This window comes from Protobothrops mucrosquamatus, unplaced genomic scaffold (assembly GCF_001527695.2).
Source record: "Protobothrops mucrosquamatus isolate PMUCROS unplaced genomic scaffold, P.Mucros_1.0 scaffold5854, whole genome shotgun sequence".
NCBI classification, from domain to species: Eukaryota; Metazoa; Chordata; class Lepidosauria; order Squamata; family Viperidae; genus Protobothrops; species Protobothrops mucrosquamatus.
The window spans coordinates 6,017-21,254 of NW_015391699.1; the positions used below are offsets into that span (position 1 = coordinate 6,017).

Genomic DNA, 15,238 nt, shown 5'->3' on the forward strand with positions numbered 1-15,238 from the left:
TTCCATCCTGCGACTAGATCTGTAACACCATCAAACATCCACATCTGCCTATCCCAGGTCCTTGGGAAGGATTCGATAGGTAGACAAAATGCCAAATCCAGTCTGAACATCTGGCTGACTGTGCGATCATCATCATCATCATCATAGACCGAGGGACTAATTCTGGCTGCACAAGACCAAGCCTTAAGGGCAAATGCATACAAAGTCAAAATTGAGAAGACAGCAATAGACAATAAGTGCCGCCTCTGCAAAGAAGCTGCAGAAACAGTGGACCACCTGGTAAGCTGCTGCAAGAAGATCGCACAGACTGACTACAAGCAGCGGCATGACAAAGTAGCAACAATGGTGCATTGGAAGATCTGCAAGAAATATCATTTGCCTGTAAGCAAGAACTGGTGGGATCATAAAATAGAGAAAGTCATAGAAAATGATCAAATTAAACTGCTCTGGGACTTCAGAATTCAAACAGACAAGCACCTGCAACATAACACCCCGGGCTTAACAATTGTCAATAAGAAAGACAAAAAAGTCTGGATAGTGGACGTGGCAGTGCCTGGAGACAGCAGAATAGATGAGAAAGAACTGGAGAAGATAAAATACAAAGACCTACAAATAGAAATAGAAAGACTGTGGCAAAAGCAAGCAAGGGTAGTACAATCCCAAAACAACTGGAGCACCACTTGAACACCATCATCGGCATTGACAAATTCGCCTTTAGTCAATTGCAAAAGGCGGCCTTACTAGGAACTGCTTCCATCCTGCGACGAGATCTGTAATACCATCAAACATCCACATCTGCCTATCCCAGGTCCTTGGGAAGGACTCGATAGGTAGACAAAATGCCAAATCCAGTCTGAACATCTGGCTGACTGTAAGATGATCAATAATAATAATAAGCAGGGGGTTGGACTAGATGACCTCCAAGATCCTTTCCAACTTTACAATAATAATAATAATAATAATAATAATAATAATAATAATAATAATAATAATAATAATAATAATAATAATAATAATAATAATAATAGTGTTGGAGGGTACCTTGGAGGTCATCTAGTCCAACCCCCTGTTCAGGCAGGAAACCCTTTTATCCGATACTTGGGAGCCATTTTGAACTCTCTTTTTTCCCCTGGGTGCCCCGTTTTACAGAAAGTCCTCAACCTACGACCTCAGTTGAGCCCCAAATTTCCATTTTGCTAGGCAAGATGGTTGTTAAATGATTTTTGCCCCGTTTTACGACCTTTCTGGCCACCGGCCTTTTAAGTGAACCGTGAGGTCGTTAAGGGACTCCGGTCTCCCCCCTTGACTTGGCTTGTCAGAAGGTCGCAAAAGGGGATCGCGTGATTCCCCCCCCCCGGGACACGGCGACTGTCGTAAATAGGAGCGGTTGCCAAGCATCCGAATTTTAATCAGCTGACCACAGGGGTGATGCAATGGTCGTAAGTGCGAAGAGCAGTCGTAAGTCATTTTTTCAGTGCTGTCGTAGCTTTGAATGGTCATTAAACAAGTAAGTTTGTAAGTCAAGGATTTCAGTTACATAAAAATAGTTTTGAACTTTTTCTGCACATTTTATTGGGGAAATGTTTGGTTGAGTTACTTTCAAGTAAATCAGGTTTAAATAGAATTAGAATTAGAATAGAATAGAATAGAATAGAATAGAATAGAATAGAATAGAATAGAATTACAGACTAGACTAGACTAGACTAGAATAGAATAGAATAGAATAGAATAGAATAGAATAGAATAGAATAGAATTACAGACTAGAATAGAATAGAATATGAAATGGAATAGAATAGAATAGAATATGGAATAGAAAATGGAATGGAATGGAATAGAATAGAATTACAGACTAGAATAGACTAGAATAGAATTACAGAATAGAATAGAATAGAATAGAATAGAATAGAATAGAATAGAAAGAATAGAATAGAATAGAATAGAATTACAGAATAGAATAGAATAGAATAGAATAGAATAGAATAGAATAGAATAGAATAGAATATGAAATGGAATAGAATAGAATAGAATAGAATATGGAATAGAAAATGGAATGGAATGGAATAGACTAGAATAGAATTACAGAATAGAATAGAATAGAATAGAATAGAACTGGAAGGGACCTTGGAGGTCTTCTAGTCCAGCCCCCTGCTCAAGCAGGAGAACCTATACCATCCCAGACAAGTGACTGTCCAGCCTCTTCTCAAAAACCTCCAGTGATGAAGCATCCACAACTTCTAGTGACAAGCTGTTCCACTGGTTAATTGTCCTCACTGTCAGGAAGTTTCTCCTTAATTCCCAGTTGCTTCTCTCCTTGATGACTCTCCATCCATTGTTTCTTTTCTTGCCTTCTGGTGCTTTGGAGAATAATGTGACCCCCCTCTTCTTTGGGGCAGCCCCTCAAATATTGGAAGACTGCTATCATGTCCCCCCTAGTCCTTCTTTTCTCTAGACTGGCCATACCCAATTTTTGCAGCTGTTCTTCATCGTTATTTATATTATATTATAGATAATTATTAATGGAAATACTTCAACAGAAAGCTTCAATTTTGATTTGAAGTAGGTGTTTATTTTTAGGTGTTTTTTTTCCCCCACTTCCGTCAGATATGAATGAATGGTCTAGAAATTAAGCGGGAAACCCAACACTTGGTTCCGTTTGCAAAACTCTGAGAGCAAGCTAACATTGACATTTTAAGGAAATGTATAAGAAAATATCGTGAAGGTGGAGAGGACCTCGCATCTTGCTCCCAAATGTAAAATCAGTCTTGCAAAGTCAATTCATCCTAGCAAGATCGCTGCATAAATAAATACATTTTTTTTTCATCTGCTGTATGAACAGCGATGCAATAATAGCGTAATGTATGTGTGAACCACTTAACACAACTCTGGAAGCTGCCAGGTAAATATTACCCATGCTCTTAATTTAATTTGTGCTTGGAAGATCCAGCTGGTAAGATATGCAAATAAGTCCAATATTTCACCTGCTTAAAAAAAAACAACCCTCATTTATGCCTTTATTATTATTATTATTATTATTATTATTATTATTATTATTATTATTAAACATTTAATCGTCAGTTCAATTCACAGTCTGGGACTGGTAAAAACAACAGTTTTTACTTAAGAGCTGTTAAGGTAGCATCTGAGCAAAGTCAGGATATTCAGATTTAACCAGTTCAAAATATCCACGTATCTAGGCAGCCCTTTGGGTACTGTAGACTTTTTCCCACTTTTCCACAGTTGTGATCTCAGGCACGTTGTGGGCCAGACCTCTTTCTGTTTGGATCCGAAAGTCCCACAGGATCTTGACCTGTTCATTTTCAAGAATTTTCGTCCATTTGATGTTCCTGTTCATTTTGGCTGCATTTGAACCCAAACTTCTGACAAAGTTTCCAATGTATGTAATAATAGTAATAATAATAATAATAATAATAATAATAATAATAATAATAATAATAATAATAATAATAATTTGAATGTTCACTTGATTGAGGTTCATGTCTAATGAATAATAATAATAATAATAATAATAATCATCATAATAATCATAATAATAATCATCATCATAATAATATAATGATAATAATAAAGTTGGAAGAGACGTTGGACGTCATCTAGTCCAACCCCCTGCTCAGGCAGGAAACCCTACACCATTTCGGACAAATGGCTGTCCAGTCTCTTCTTAAAAGCTTCCAGTGTTGGAGCATTCACCGCTTCTGGAGGCAGGTGGTTCCACTGGTTAATTGTTCTCACTGTCAGGAAGTTTCTCCTTAGTTCCAGGTTGCTTCTCTCCTTGATCAGTTTCCATCCGTTGCTTCTTGTCCTGCCTTCAGGCACTTTGGAGAATAGCTTCACTCCCTCATCTTTGGGGCAGCCCCTCAAATATTGGACGGCTGCTATCCTGTCCCCCCTTGTCCTTCTCTTCATTAGACTAGACATTCCCAATTCCAGCAACCGTTCCTTATATGTTTCAGCCTCCAGTCCCCTGATCATCTTTGTTGCTCTTCTCTGCATTCTTTCTAGAGTCTCAATAACAACATCTGTCAAGGTTCCGACCGACGAACCCAACCAAGCAAACACCTTTGAGACATTCCAATCTCTTAATATAAAACTTTATTGAATACATCACTTTGGCATGTATGAAAGCAAAACCAGTTCTAGCAAACCCCAAACCCCAACCCCATATAGTAAAAGAATAGAATTTCCCCTCCCATCCACAAACAAATCACATTGCCCAATGCGGTGCGATTATATTGTTATGAGAAGATGTCTCTGAGTCGGGTCAGGCATCTGGTGAATCGTCCTTGATTCTCACGGTCTGCCTTCTTTATCTTTGTAGCCTGCGTTCCAATTCCCCATCCTCCCCCCCCCCCCAAATTCATTGGCAAGCTAAGAAGCAATAGTTGCAGCAGCAAAGCGAGCTATGATTTGGGCAACTTGATCATGACGTTGTAGATAACCGGTTTGTGAGATTTTTTTGGCTGCAGCCACTGATAAAGTGATCCCCTGTTTCAGATTTCTCATCGTGTAAGTGACAGTTGCTGTTGTTGCTGACATTTTGAATTTTTGCTTTCATGGAATTGGTCTGCAGGTCTGCTTGTTCTTGGGCAGCCAAAATGAAGCCTTCAGTTTCTTTCTTCAGCACCCCCGATCTCAACCATCTCCACATTAGCTTTGTATCTACCTTTCCTGCAGGTCTGCTTGCTCTTGGGCAGCCAAAACGAAGCCTTCAGTTTCTTTCTTCAGCGCCCCTGATCTCAACCATGTTAGCTTTGTATCTATCTCTCCTTCAGGGACATTGTTATTATTATTGTTATTAATTTCTTTTTTGGCAGGGTTGTGATTCCTTGGCCCAGACGCAACGCACCAGGCTGCAACACCGCCGTGCAAGAATCAACCAGCAGATCAACAAAGAGATGAGGATGAGAACCGGCGCAGAGAATCTGTTCAGGTTTGTGTGGGCTAAATTAGCATCATAAAGGCGATTGTGAATCATGCCATTCGCAGCAATAAGACAAGTCACTAGAAGAGGTAAACAAGGATTGTTTTGCTTGCTTGAAGAGTGAAAAACCAAAAACTGCAACTTTGGGGCAGGTGGTATGCAACGTTTTAATTAAAGGGCCGGCTGGGGACCCCCCCACACCCTCTTTTCTGTCTGATGCTCAGCATTTTGTGGCTGCTTGGTGTTCAGAAACTAAGAAAAGGGAGGAAAGAAAAACATTTGTAGATTCACAGCAATGCGCACAACTGCCTTCACACCCACCTAGTCCAAAGGAGGGAGATGTTGGTTTAAAACATTCAAAATGTCCATTTTGGAGAGGTCTATGCACTTAAAAAAAACCCACCCCGTTTATATCAATGTCTTCATTGAAAGCTTTTTCAAGATTCGTTGCCATTGTGCTAAATTCTCAACCAGTGCAATTTCTGACAGTTAAATAGGAGCCAGCCGTGTGCTGCAGCTGCCAAAAAAGCCAACACAGTGATAGGCTGCATTAACAGAGGGATAGAATCAAGATCAGGTGAAGTGTTAATACCACTTTACAAGGCCTTGGTAAGGCCACACTTGGAATACTGCATCCAGTTTTGGTCACCACGATGTAAAAAAGATGTTGAGACTCTAGAAAGAGTACAGAGAAGAGCAACAAAGATGATTAGGGGACTGGGGGATACAACATATAAGGAACGGTTGCTGGAATTGGGTATGTCAACGAAGAGAAGGACGAGGGGGGACATGATAGCAGTGTTCCAATATCTCAGGGGCTGCCCCAAAGAAGAGGGAGTCAAGCTATTCTCCAAAGCGCCTGAAGGCAGGACAAGAAGCAATGAATTGAAACTAATCAAGGAGAGAAGCAACCTGGAACTAAGGAGAAACTTCCTGACAGTTAGAACAATTAACCAGTGGAACAACCTGCCTCCAGAAGCGGTGAATGTTCCAACACTGGAAGTTTTTAAGAAGAGACTGGACAACCATTTGTCTGAAATGGTATTGGGTTTCCTGCCTGAGCAGGGGGTTGGACTAGATGACTTCCAAGGTCCCTTCCAACTTTATTATTATTATTATTATTATTATTATTATTATTATTATTATTATTATTATTATTATTATTATTAACAAAGTTTGGGATGGCAACCAAGGAGAAAGTAAAGTTCCCTTCTTGGACCTCCGGCCATAATTTTGTAACCTGTCAACAGTGTTTTTATCTCCGTCACAATCCACCCATCCATCAGAATAGAGCTGGAAGGGACCTTGGAGATCTTCTAGTCCAACCCCCTGCTCAAGAAAGAGACCCTATTCCAGTTCAGAACAAATGGCTGTCCAGTCTCTTCTTAAAAGCCTCCAGTGTTGGAGCACCCACAACGTCTGGTGGCAAGCTGTTCCACTGGTGAATTGTCCTCACTGTTAGGAAGTTTCCCCTTAAATCCAGGTTGCTTCTCTCCTTGGTCAGTTTCCAACCATTGTTTCTTGTCCTGCCTTCAGGGGCTTTGGAGAATAGCTTGACCCCCTCCTCAGATCCTGGAAGACTGCTATCCTGTCCCCCCACCCCCCCACCCCGGTCCTTCTTTTCTCTAGACTGGCCATACCCAAATCCTACAACTGTTCTTCATATGTTTTAGTCTCCTGGCCTTTAATCAGATTTTTTTTGGCTCAGCCTGAACGGAAACGCCGAGCCTTGCAAATGGCAGTTTCCAGGGTGCCCCCCCTTCGTGTGACACACCGGGGCTGTGACGCTCCTGTGTTGGGGCATGTCAGTTTCCCAGCCCAACAGCTGTCCAAACAAGATTGCTGAGATTGTATCAGGTGGGACACATCCCTGGTGCTAGAGGAGGAGGTCTCACCCTTAATTTAATGAGCCGTTAAAAGCTGCCAGGGAGTAGAGAGTGGGGGGGGGGAATGCAAGTAGTTCATTGGTCTAGAATTGGAAAGACGGAATCTCGGCGGTTGTTAATAATAATAATAATAATGATAAAGTTGGAAGGGACCTTGGAGGTCATCGAGTCCAATCCCCTGCTCAGGCAGGAACCCTACACCATTTCAGACAAATGGCTGTCCAGTCTTTTCTTCCAGTGTTGGAGCATTCACCGCTTCTGGAGGCAGGTTGTTCCACTGGTTAATTGTTCTAACTGTCAGGAAGTTTCTCCTTAGTTCCAGGTTGCTTCTCTCCTTGATTAGTTTCCATCCGTTGCTTCTCGTCCTGCCTTCAGGCGCTTTGGAGAATAGCTTGACCGCCTCTTCTTTGGGGCAGCCCCTGAGATATTGGAACACTGCTATCATGTCCCCCCTCGTCCTTCTCTTCATTAAACTAGACATACACAATTCCAGCAACCATTCCTTATATGCTTATATGCTTCTGGAGGCAGGTTGTTCCACTGGTTAAAGCGGATCACACGGTCTTTTAGCCAACCCAGCTTCCCCCATTGATTTTCCTTATCAGAAGCCAGGTGGGAAAGTTGCCGATGGGGAATCACGTGACCCTGGGATGCTGGATATGATGCCAGTGGCCAAGCACCGTAATTTGGAACCCAGGACCGTGGAGAGCATCCTTACAACCGTTGTGGTACAAGGAGACTTTTATAAGTCCTTGCACTACAAAAAAAAATCACATCACATTTTTGCACATGGCAAAAAAGATGGTGAGACTTTGGGAAACGTGCAGAGAAGAGCAACTAAGATGTCCAAAAGCCTGGAGACTAAAATATACAAGGAACGGCTACGGGACTTGGGTTTGGCTGGTTTAAAGAAAAGAAGAAATAGGGGAGACATGATAGCAGCGTTCCAATATTTGAGGGGCTATCACAAAAAAGAGGGGGTCACGTTATTCTCCAAAGCACCAGAGAGCAGGACAAGAATCAATGGTTGGAAACTGACCAAAGAGAGAAGCAACCTGGAATTAAGGAGAAACTTCCTAACAGTGAGGACAATTAACCAGTGGAACAGCTTGCCACCAGAAATCGTGGGCGCTCCATCACTGGAGATTTTTAAGACAAGACTAGACAGACACTTGTCTGAAATGGTATAGGTTCTGCTGCTTGAGCAGGGGGCTGGACTAGATGACCTCCAAGGTCCTTTCCGGCTCTCTTCTCATATATATACTTTTTTCACTGCTGTTGTATTGGGGTGGTCACTAAATGAACCATCGTAAGTCGAGGCCTCCCTGTGTGACTCTCTCCTACTCAGATTGCATCGTAGGGTTCTTATTAAGAAAAACGCAAGAGCTCTCCAACCGCATACAGGGAGTCCTCGGCTTACGACCGCACCGGAGCTCCAGTTTTCCGTTGTTAAGCGAGGCATTGCTCCAGCGGAATTTTACCCCGTTTTGCGACCTTTTCTGGCCTCAGTTGTTAAGTGAATCACTGCCGTGGATAAGTTAGCCACCCCGTTGTTAAGTGAAGCCGGCTTCGCCACGGACGTTGCCTGTCAGGTGGTCACAAAAAGGGGAAATCACGTGATCTTGGGGTGCAGAGGTGCAGTACAAAATGGAGCCCAAGATTTCTGCTCTTAAGTGAGACGTTTGTTGGGTGAGTTTCGCCCCGTTTTACGACTTTACTTGCCCCCGGTTGTTAAGTGAATCGCCGCAGTGGCTAAATGAGTCACACGGTCGTTAAGCGAATCTGGCTTCTCCCCCCACTGGCTTTGCTCGTCAGAAGGTTGCAAAAGGGGATCGCAAGGACGCCGGGACCCTGCAAACCGTCGTAAGCAACCTAGAACTAAGGAGAAACTTCCTGACAGTTAGAACAATTAACCAGTGGAACTCCTTGCCTCCAGAAGCGGTGAATGCTCCAACACTGGAAGTTTTTAAAAAGAGACTGGACAGCCATTTGTCCAAAATGGTATAGAGTTTCCTGCTTGAGCAGGGGGTTGGACTAGATGACCTCCAGGGTCCCCTCCAACTTTACTACTACTACTACTACTACTACTACTATTATTATTATTATTATTATTATTATTATTATTATTATTATCATTATTATTATTACTACTACTACTACTACTACTATTACTATTACTATTATATAATAATGGTAGTAGTAGTAGTAGTAAAAAGTTGGAAGGGAGCTTGGAGGTCATCTAGTCCAACCCCCTGCTCAGGCAGGAAACCCTATACCATTTCAGACAAATGGCTGTCCAATCTCTTCTTAAAAACTTCCAGTGTTGGAGCATTCACCGCTTCTGGAGGCAGGTGGTTCCACTGGTTAATTGTTCTCACTGTCAGGAAGTTTCTCCTTAGTTCCAGGTTGCTTCTCTCCTTGATGAGTTTCCATCCGTGGCTTCTTGTCCTGCCTTCAGGCGCTTTGGAGAACAGCTTGACTCCCTCTTCTTTGGGGCAGCCCATGAGATATTAGAACACTGCTATCCTGTCCCCACTCGTCCTTCTCTTCGTTAAACTGGACATACCCAGTTCTTCTTCTTCTTATTATTATTATTATTAGTAGTAGTAGTAGTAGTACCAGTCAGTTGCCCAGCGTCTGAATTCTGATCACAGGGAACGTTGCAAAGGCTGCGACTTTGAAAAACATTTCCTATTTTTTCCATTCCGTTGTGACTTTGAACGTCACTAAGCGAACCATCGTAAGTCGAGGACCGGCTGTAGAGAAGCGGTATAAGTCATTTTTTCCCTCTCCTTTTTTCCCTTTGGTCTCTAGGGCCACCCGCAACCACAAAGTCAAGGAGACGGTTGCTCTGGAACTCAGCTACGTCAACTCCAACCTGCAGCTGCTCAAGGAGGAACTGGAAGAACTGAACAGCTGCATGGAAGTCTACCAGAACGACAGGTTAGAGATGATTGGCACCTGTCCGTTTGGGGAAGGGAAAGTTCCGGAGGTGGATCGTCAGGGAAAAGGGAAATGAAATTGCCCTCTGCTGTGTCAAAACATTCGGTCAGAACATGCAGAGTCTGAATTTTGATCACGTGATCCTTGGGGACGCTGCGACCGTCATAAATATGAGTCCGTTGCCCAGCGGTTGAATTTTGATCACGTGATCCTTGGGGACGGGGCGACCATCATAAATATGAGTCAGTTGCCAAGTGGCTGAATTTTGATCACATGACCCCGGGGATTCTGTGACCGTCGTAAATATGAGTCAGTTGCCAAGCGGTTGAATTTTGATCACGTGACCCCGGGGACGCTGCGACCGTCATAAATATGAGTCAGTGGCCAAGCGGCTGAATTTTGATCACGTGATCCTTGGGGATTCTGTGACCGTCGTAAATATGAGTCAGTTGCCAAGCAGTTGAATTTTGATCACGTGACCCCGGGGACGCTGTTACTGTCATAAATATGAGTCAGTTGCCAAATGGCTGAATTTTGATCACGTGATCCTTGGGGACGCGGCGACCGTCATAAATATGAGTCAGTTACCAAGCGGCTGAATTTTGATCACGTGACTCTAGGAATGCTGTGACGGTCGTGTGAAAAACGGTTGTAAGCCACTTTTTTTAGTACGGCCACTAAATGAACTGTTTTAAGTTGAGGACCACCTGTAATTGAACGGTCTCTCTCTCTCTCTCTCTCTCTCTCTCTCTCTCTCTCTCTCTCTCTCTCTCTCTCCCAGTGACTCAGTTAGCGTCCCAATGATCCCGCTGGGGTTGAAGGAGACCAAGGAACTGGACTGGGCATCTCCTCTGAAGGTAACTTCCAATTTCCTAAAACTGAGATCGATAGAATTGAGGGAAGCTGTTTTACACGTAGCCCCCGACTTGCAACGGCTCGTTTAGTGACCGTTCAAAGTTACGACGGCACTGGAAAAAGTGAATTAGGACCCGCTTTTCACACAAAACGACCGTCGCAGCATCGCCCCGGTCCCGTGATCAAAATTCAGATGCTTTGCAACTGGCTCATACTTATGACAGTCGCAGCATCCCGGAGTCGTGTTTTGCGAACTTTTGACATGCTAAAATCAACGGGGGAAAGCCAGTTTCACTTAACGACCGTGTTACTAGCTTTTTGTTTTGGTTTATCGGAAGCCGGCTGGCAGGGTGGTAAGTGGCTTCACTTGAACCCAGGACCCTGCCATCGTGGCGAATCCATGCCGTTTGTCCAGAATTTCAATCCCAGGGCCGTGGGGACGTTGCCGCGGCCGTAAATATGAGGACGCGTTGTCAGTCGCCATTTTTCAGCACTAACCTAAGATGGCACAATTGCTAAATGGATGGTCGTAAGCCAGGGACTGACCTGTAGGTCTCTTAGACGTGGGTGAAATGTTCCTAGATCAGTTATGTACAGGGAGTCCTCAACTTACAATGGTTTCATTTAGTGACCATTCAGAGTTACGACGGCACGGAGGAAAAAAAGCCACTTAGGATCGTTGTTAACAGTTGCGACTTTTGTAAGATTCCCCAGGATCAAAATTGGGACGTTTGGCAACTGACTCGTGTTTATGACGGTTGCAGCGTCCTGGGGCCAGGTGATTCCCCCTTTTGTGACCTTTCGGCAGTGGGAAAGCCAGATTCGCTTAACAACGGGGTGATCCGCTGCCACGATTCGCTTAACAAGTGTGGCAAGAAAGATGCCAAAATGGGACAAAACTCATTTCGCCAACATCTCGCTTAACGACAGAAACGCCATTGCAGTCGTAAGCCGAGGACTGACTGATTTCGGAGGACTTTTAGGTGACCTTGAAAGTGGGAATTTCAGGCGACTGACAGACTAAAGTGTGTTATTTTCGACACAACTCCAGGCCGTGATTAAAGACCACTACAACGAAGAGGAAGACTCCTACAAGGAGGAGCTGAAAGCCCTTGTGGATTTACGCCAGGTAGGTGTGACCTTCGAGGAAGAGGAGTTGGGGGGCAAAGGCGCCTGACCTGGGTGTGTACAGGTAGTCCTCGACTTAACCACGGTTCGTTTAGTGACCGTTCAAAGTTACAACGGCGCTGAAAAAAAAAGGGATTGACGACCACTTTCACACTTACGACGTCGTAGAATTCCCCAGGATCACGTGATTTACATTCAGATGACAAGGGACTCACACTTACGACGGTCGCAGTGTCTTCGGGGTCACGTGATCCCCTTTTGACCGAGCAAAGTCCGTGGGGGAGACGCCAGATTCATTTAACAACCAGGTTACTTACTAACTTAACAACTGCAGCCGTTCCCTTCACCAGAAAAGTCATAAAATGGGGCAAAACTCGCTTAACGACATAAATTTTGGATTGGGGTCATACGTTGAGGACTACCTGTATTTTGTATTTTCTGCTTGAGCAGGGGGTTGGACTAGAGGACCTCCAAGGTCCCTTCCAACTCTGTTCTTCTGCAAGGCTCTCCTGCTTGAGCAGGGGGTTGGACTAGAAGACCTCCAAGGTCCCTTCTGGCTCTGCTTTTCTGCAAGGGTCTCTTGCCTGAGCAGGGGGCTGGACTAGATGACCTCCAAGGTCCCTTCCAGCTCTGTTATTCTGTAAGGGTCTCCTGCCTGAACAGGGGGCTGGACTAGAGGACCTCCAAGGTCCCTTCCAGCTCTGTTATTCTGCAGGGGTCTCCTGCTTGAGCAGGGGGTTGGACTAGAAGACCTCCAAGGTCCCTTCCAACTCTGTGTTGTTCATGGCTCTTGGCTTTCTCCCATCTTGTGTCCCCAACAGGCCATGCGGGCACCCAGCCGGAACAAGGCGGGACTTGAACTGCTGACGGAATATTACAGCCAGCTCCACTTCCTCGACAACCGCTTCTTCTCGCCCAGTAACAACCTGGGACTTTTCTTCCATTGGTCAGTGGGCCTTTTCAACCTGGTGTAGTAGAGAATCAATAGAAGAGAATCATTGTAGCTCGGGGTTGAACTGGGGGTGGGGTCCTGGGTGCTCTCTGAGCTGGGTGGTCTCCTTGCAGACGTTTCATGACCCGATTAGGGAACATCATCAGTGCTAGAAGGGAGTGGGGTTTTGGGAGAGGAGGAGGAGGAGGAAAAGATTGGGGGTCCTGGGTGCTCTCTGAGCTTCCTGGTTTTCTTGCAGACGTTTCATGACCCAACTAGGGAACATCATCAGCGCTAGAAGGGAGGGAGTTTGGAGGAAGGAGGAGGAAGTGGATGAGGACTGTGGGGTCCTTGGTGTTCTCTGAGATGGGTGGTTTCCTTGCAGACATTTCATGACACAACTAGGGAACATCATCAGTGCTAAAAAGAAGAGGAATTTACATCTTGCAGCACTGATAGTGTTACCTAGTTGGGTCGCGAAACGTCTGCAAGAAAACTCACCAAGCTCAGAGAGCAGCAAGGATCCCACAGGCTTCCTCCTCCTCCTCCTACACCCCACTCCCTTCTAGCACTGATGATGTTCCCTAGTTGGGTTGCGAAACGTCTGCAAGAAAACCACCCAGCTCAGAGAGCACCAAGGACCCCACAGTCCTTTCCTCCTCCTCCTCCTCCTCCTCCTCCTCCTCTCCAAAAACCCCATTCCTTCTGAAGATGTCACCTAGTTGGGTCATGAAACATCTGCAAGAAAACCACCAAGGATACCATAGTCCTCCTCCTTCTCCTCCTCCTCCTCCCTGCAAACCCAACTCCTTTAGCACTGATGGTGTTCCCTAGCTGGGTCACGAAACATCTGCCAGAAAACCACCCAGCTCATCTAGTGAGCACCAGTGTCCCTCCCAGTTCAACCCCCAGCTACAAACATTCCCTTTTATTGGACCCTTTCCCTAAAACGGTGATCTAGCTGGAAGCCGATCGGAGACTCAGGAGCCTTGTCGTCTCCCCAGCGCCATGTGGTCTCACCGCTCTGCTCTAACCCTTTGCAGGTACGATTCGCTGACCGGGGTGCCTTCCCACCAGCAGGCCCTGGCGTTCGAGAAAGGAAGCGTGCTCTTCAACATCGGCGCTCTGCACACCCAGATCGCAGCCCGCCAGGACCGCACCACTCTGCAGGGGGTGGACTGCGCCATCGAAGCTTTCCAGAAGGCCTCTGGTACGGCGCCTATTCTAGCCTTTCCATTTAGGGGAGGGGGGGATTAGTGTTGTGATTCCTCGCCAGCCGATGGACCCCGGCAGCTGAGTCTGAGGAGGAGGAGGGGGGGGGCCTGGAGTGACATCAGAGTCGGAGGAAGGCTCTGAGGAGCTCCAAGACGAGGAGCCCGCCCCCTCTACTCGCACTCAGGCTGAGACACGGCTGTGCCAGGAGTCTGAGTTGGACAGTGATGAAGAACAGCTGGGACACATCCTGGATGCACGAAGGCGCAGGCAAGAGAAGCGAGTAGGACAGAGGAATGCAATGGGGCGGCTCCAAAGGTAAAGGAGAGGGCATTAGGAAGCCATGCCTGGGCTGCATAATAAAAGGGAAGGTGTGGGAGGTGCTGGTGGCCGAAGGCAGCCATTTGTGTTGAGGAATCGAGTGTCTGTGGACTGTGTGTTTGTTTGCCTTGGACATGGACTCAGGTCTGTGAATAATAAAAGGGGGTTGGTTTTTCCCTGCGGTTCCAGCCTGCGTGTTGGAAGAGGGGTTTCTCCATGTGAGCGTAACAAGGACTCATATAGGCTGGGACAGAACAATTAGGCGGAGATAACATTGAGGTGGGATTCGTGCGACGTGGGATTCCCCACCAAGGTTACCAGGACGCAGCTCGATCTCCATCTTCTGAGCGTCCTCCACTTAGCGACTCGGAATTTCTGCCATCAAGCGAGGTTTTCTACGTGGGTCGTGCCCAACTGTGGCCCCCTTTGGGAAGCGAATCGCGGCGGTTATTAAGTGAATCGGGCCCTCGTTCAGCGAATGCAGCTCACTTGGGTCTCAGACGGCGGTCCCGCGATCCCAGGACATGCTAAACACACGCCCGGTGCTTGAATTTGGGTTATGTGGCTGTGGGAACGCTTGCAATGCGGTCGTCTCTTTTTTCCCCGGCGCCGTTGTAACTTCGAACGGCCACGCAACAGGCCGTTGTAAGCCGAGGACGACCGATCAGCGCCTTGTGCCCAAGAAACCAACCCTTTCCCTGGCTGAATGAAATCTCCGATTTTCCCCAACCTGTTAAGACAAGAGGTTTCCAAATGGGGCCACTTTACGACTTCTGGACTCCCAACTCCCAGAATTCCCTTGCTGGCTGGGGAATTCTGGGAGTTGAAGTCCACAAGTCTTCAAGTGGCTAAGCCTCGCAGAGCCCTGGGCTAAGGCGATGGTGGGGCTCCCCATTAGACTGCAAATCACCCCAACTCAGTAGAGCTTAGTTTAACCCATAGGGCAAATCCAAGCCTTTCCCTTCCTCTCCTCCTCTCCCTTCCCTCCCTCCCTCCCTCCCTCATCTTCCTTCCTTTTTCCC

At 45.9% G+C, this 15,238-nt stretch overlaps 1 protein-coding gene across 1 annotated transcript; it reads left to right on the forward strand.

The window, feature by feature from the left end:
* Nucleotides 1-4,833: 4,833 nt before the first annotated feature.
* Nucleotides 4,834-13,893, forward strand: LOC107299977 (rhophilin-1-like; the record flags this gene model as incomplete). The annotated part of the gene is made up of 6 exons (XM_015829322.1): nt 4,834-4,949; nt 9,641-9,769; nt 10,551-10,626; nt 11,676-11,753; nt 12,574-12,698; nt 13,727-13,893. Coding segments are annotated over 6 exons (691 nt in total), but the record flags the coding sequence as incomplete, so codon positions are not given.
* Between the last annotated feature and the right edge of the window lie 1,345 nt (nt 13,894-15,238).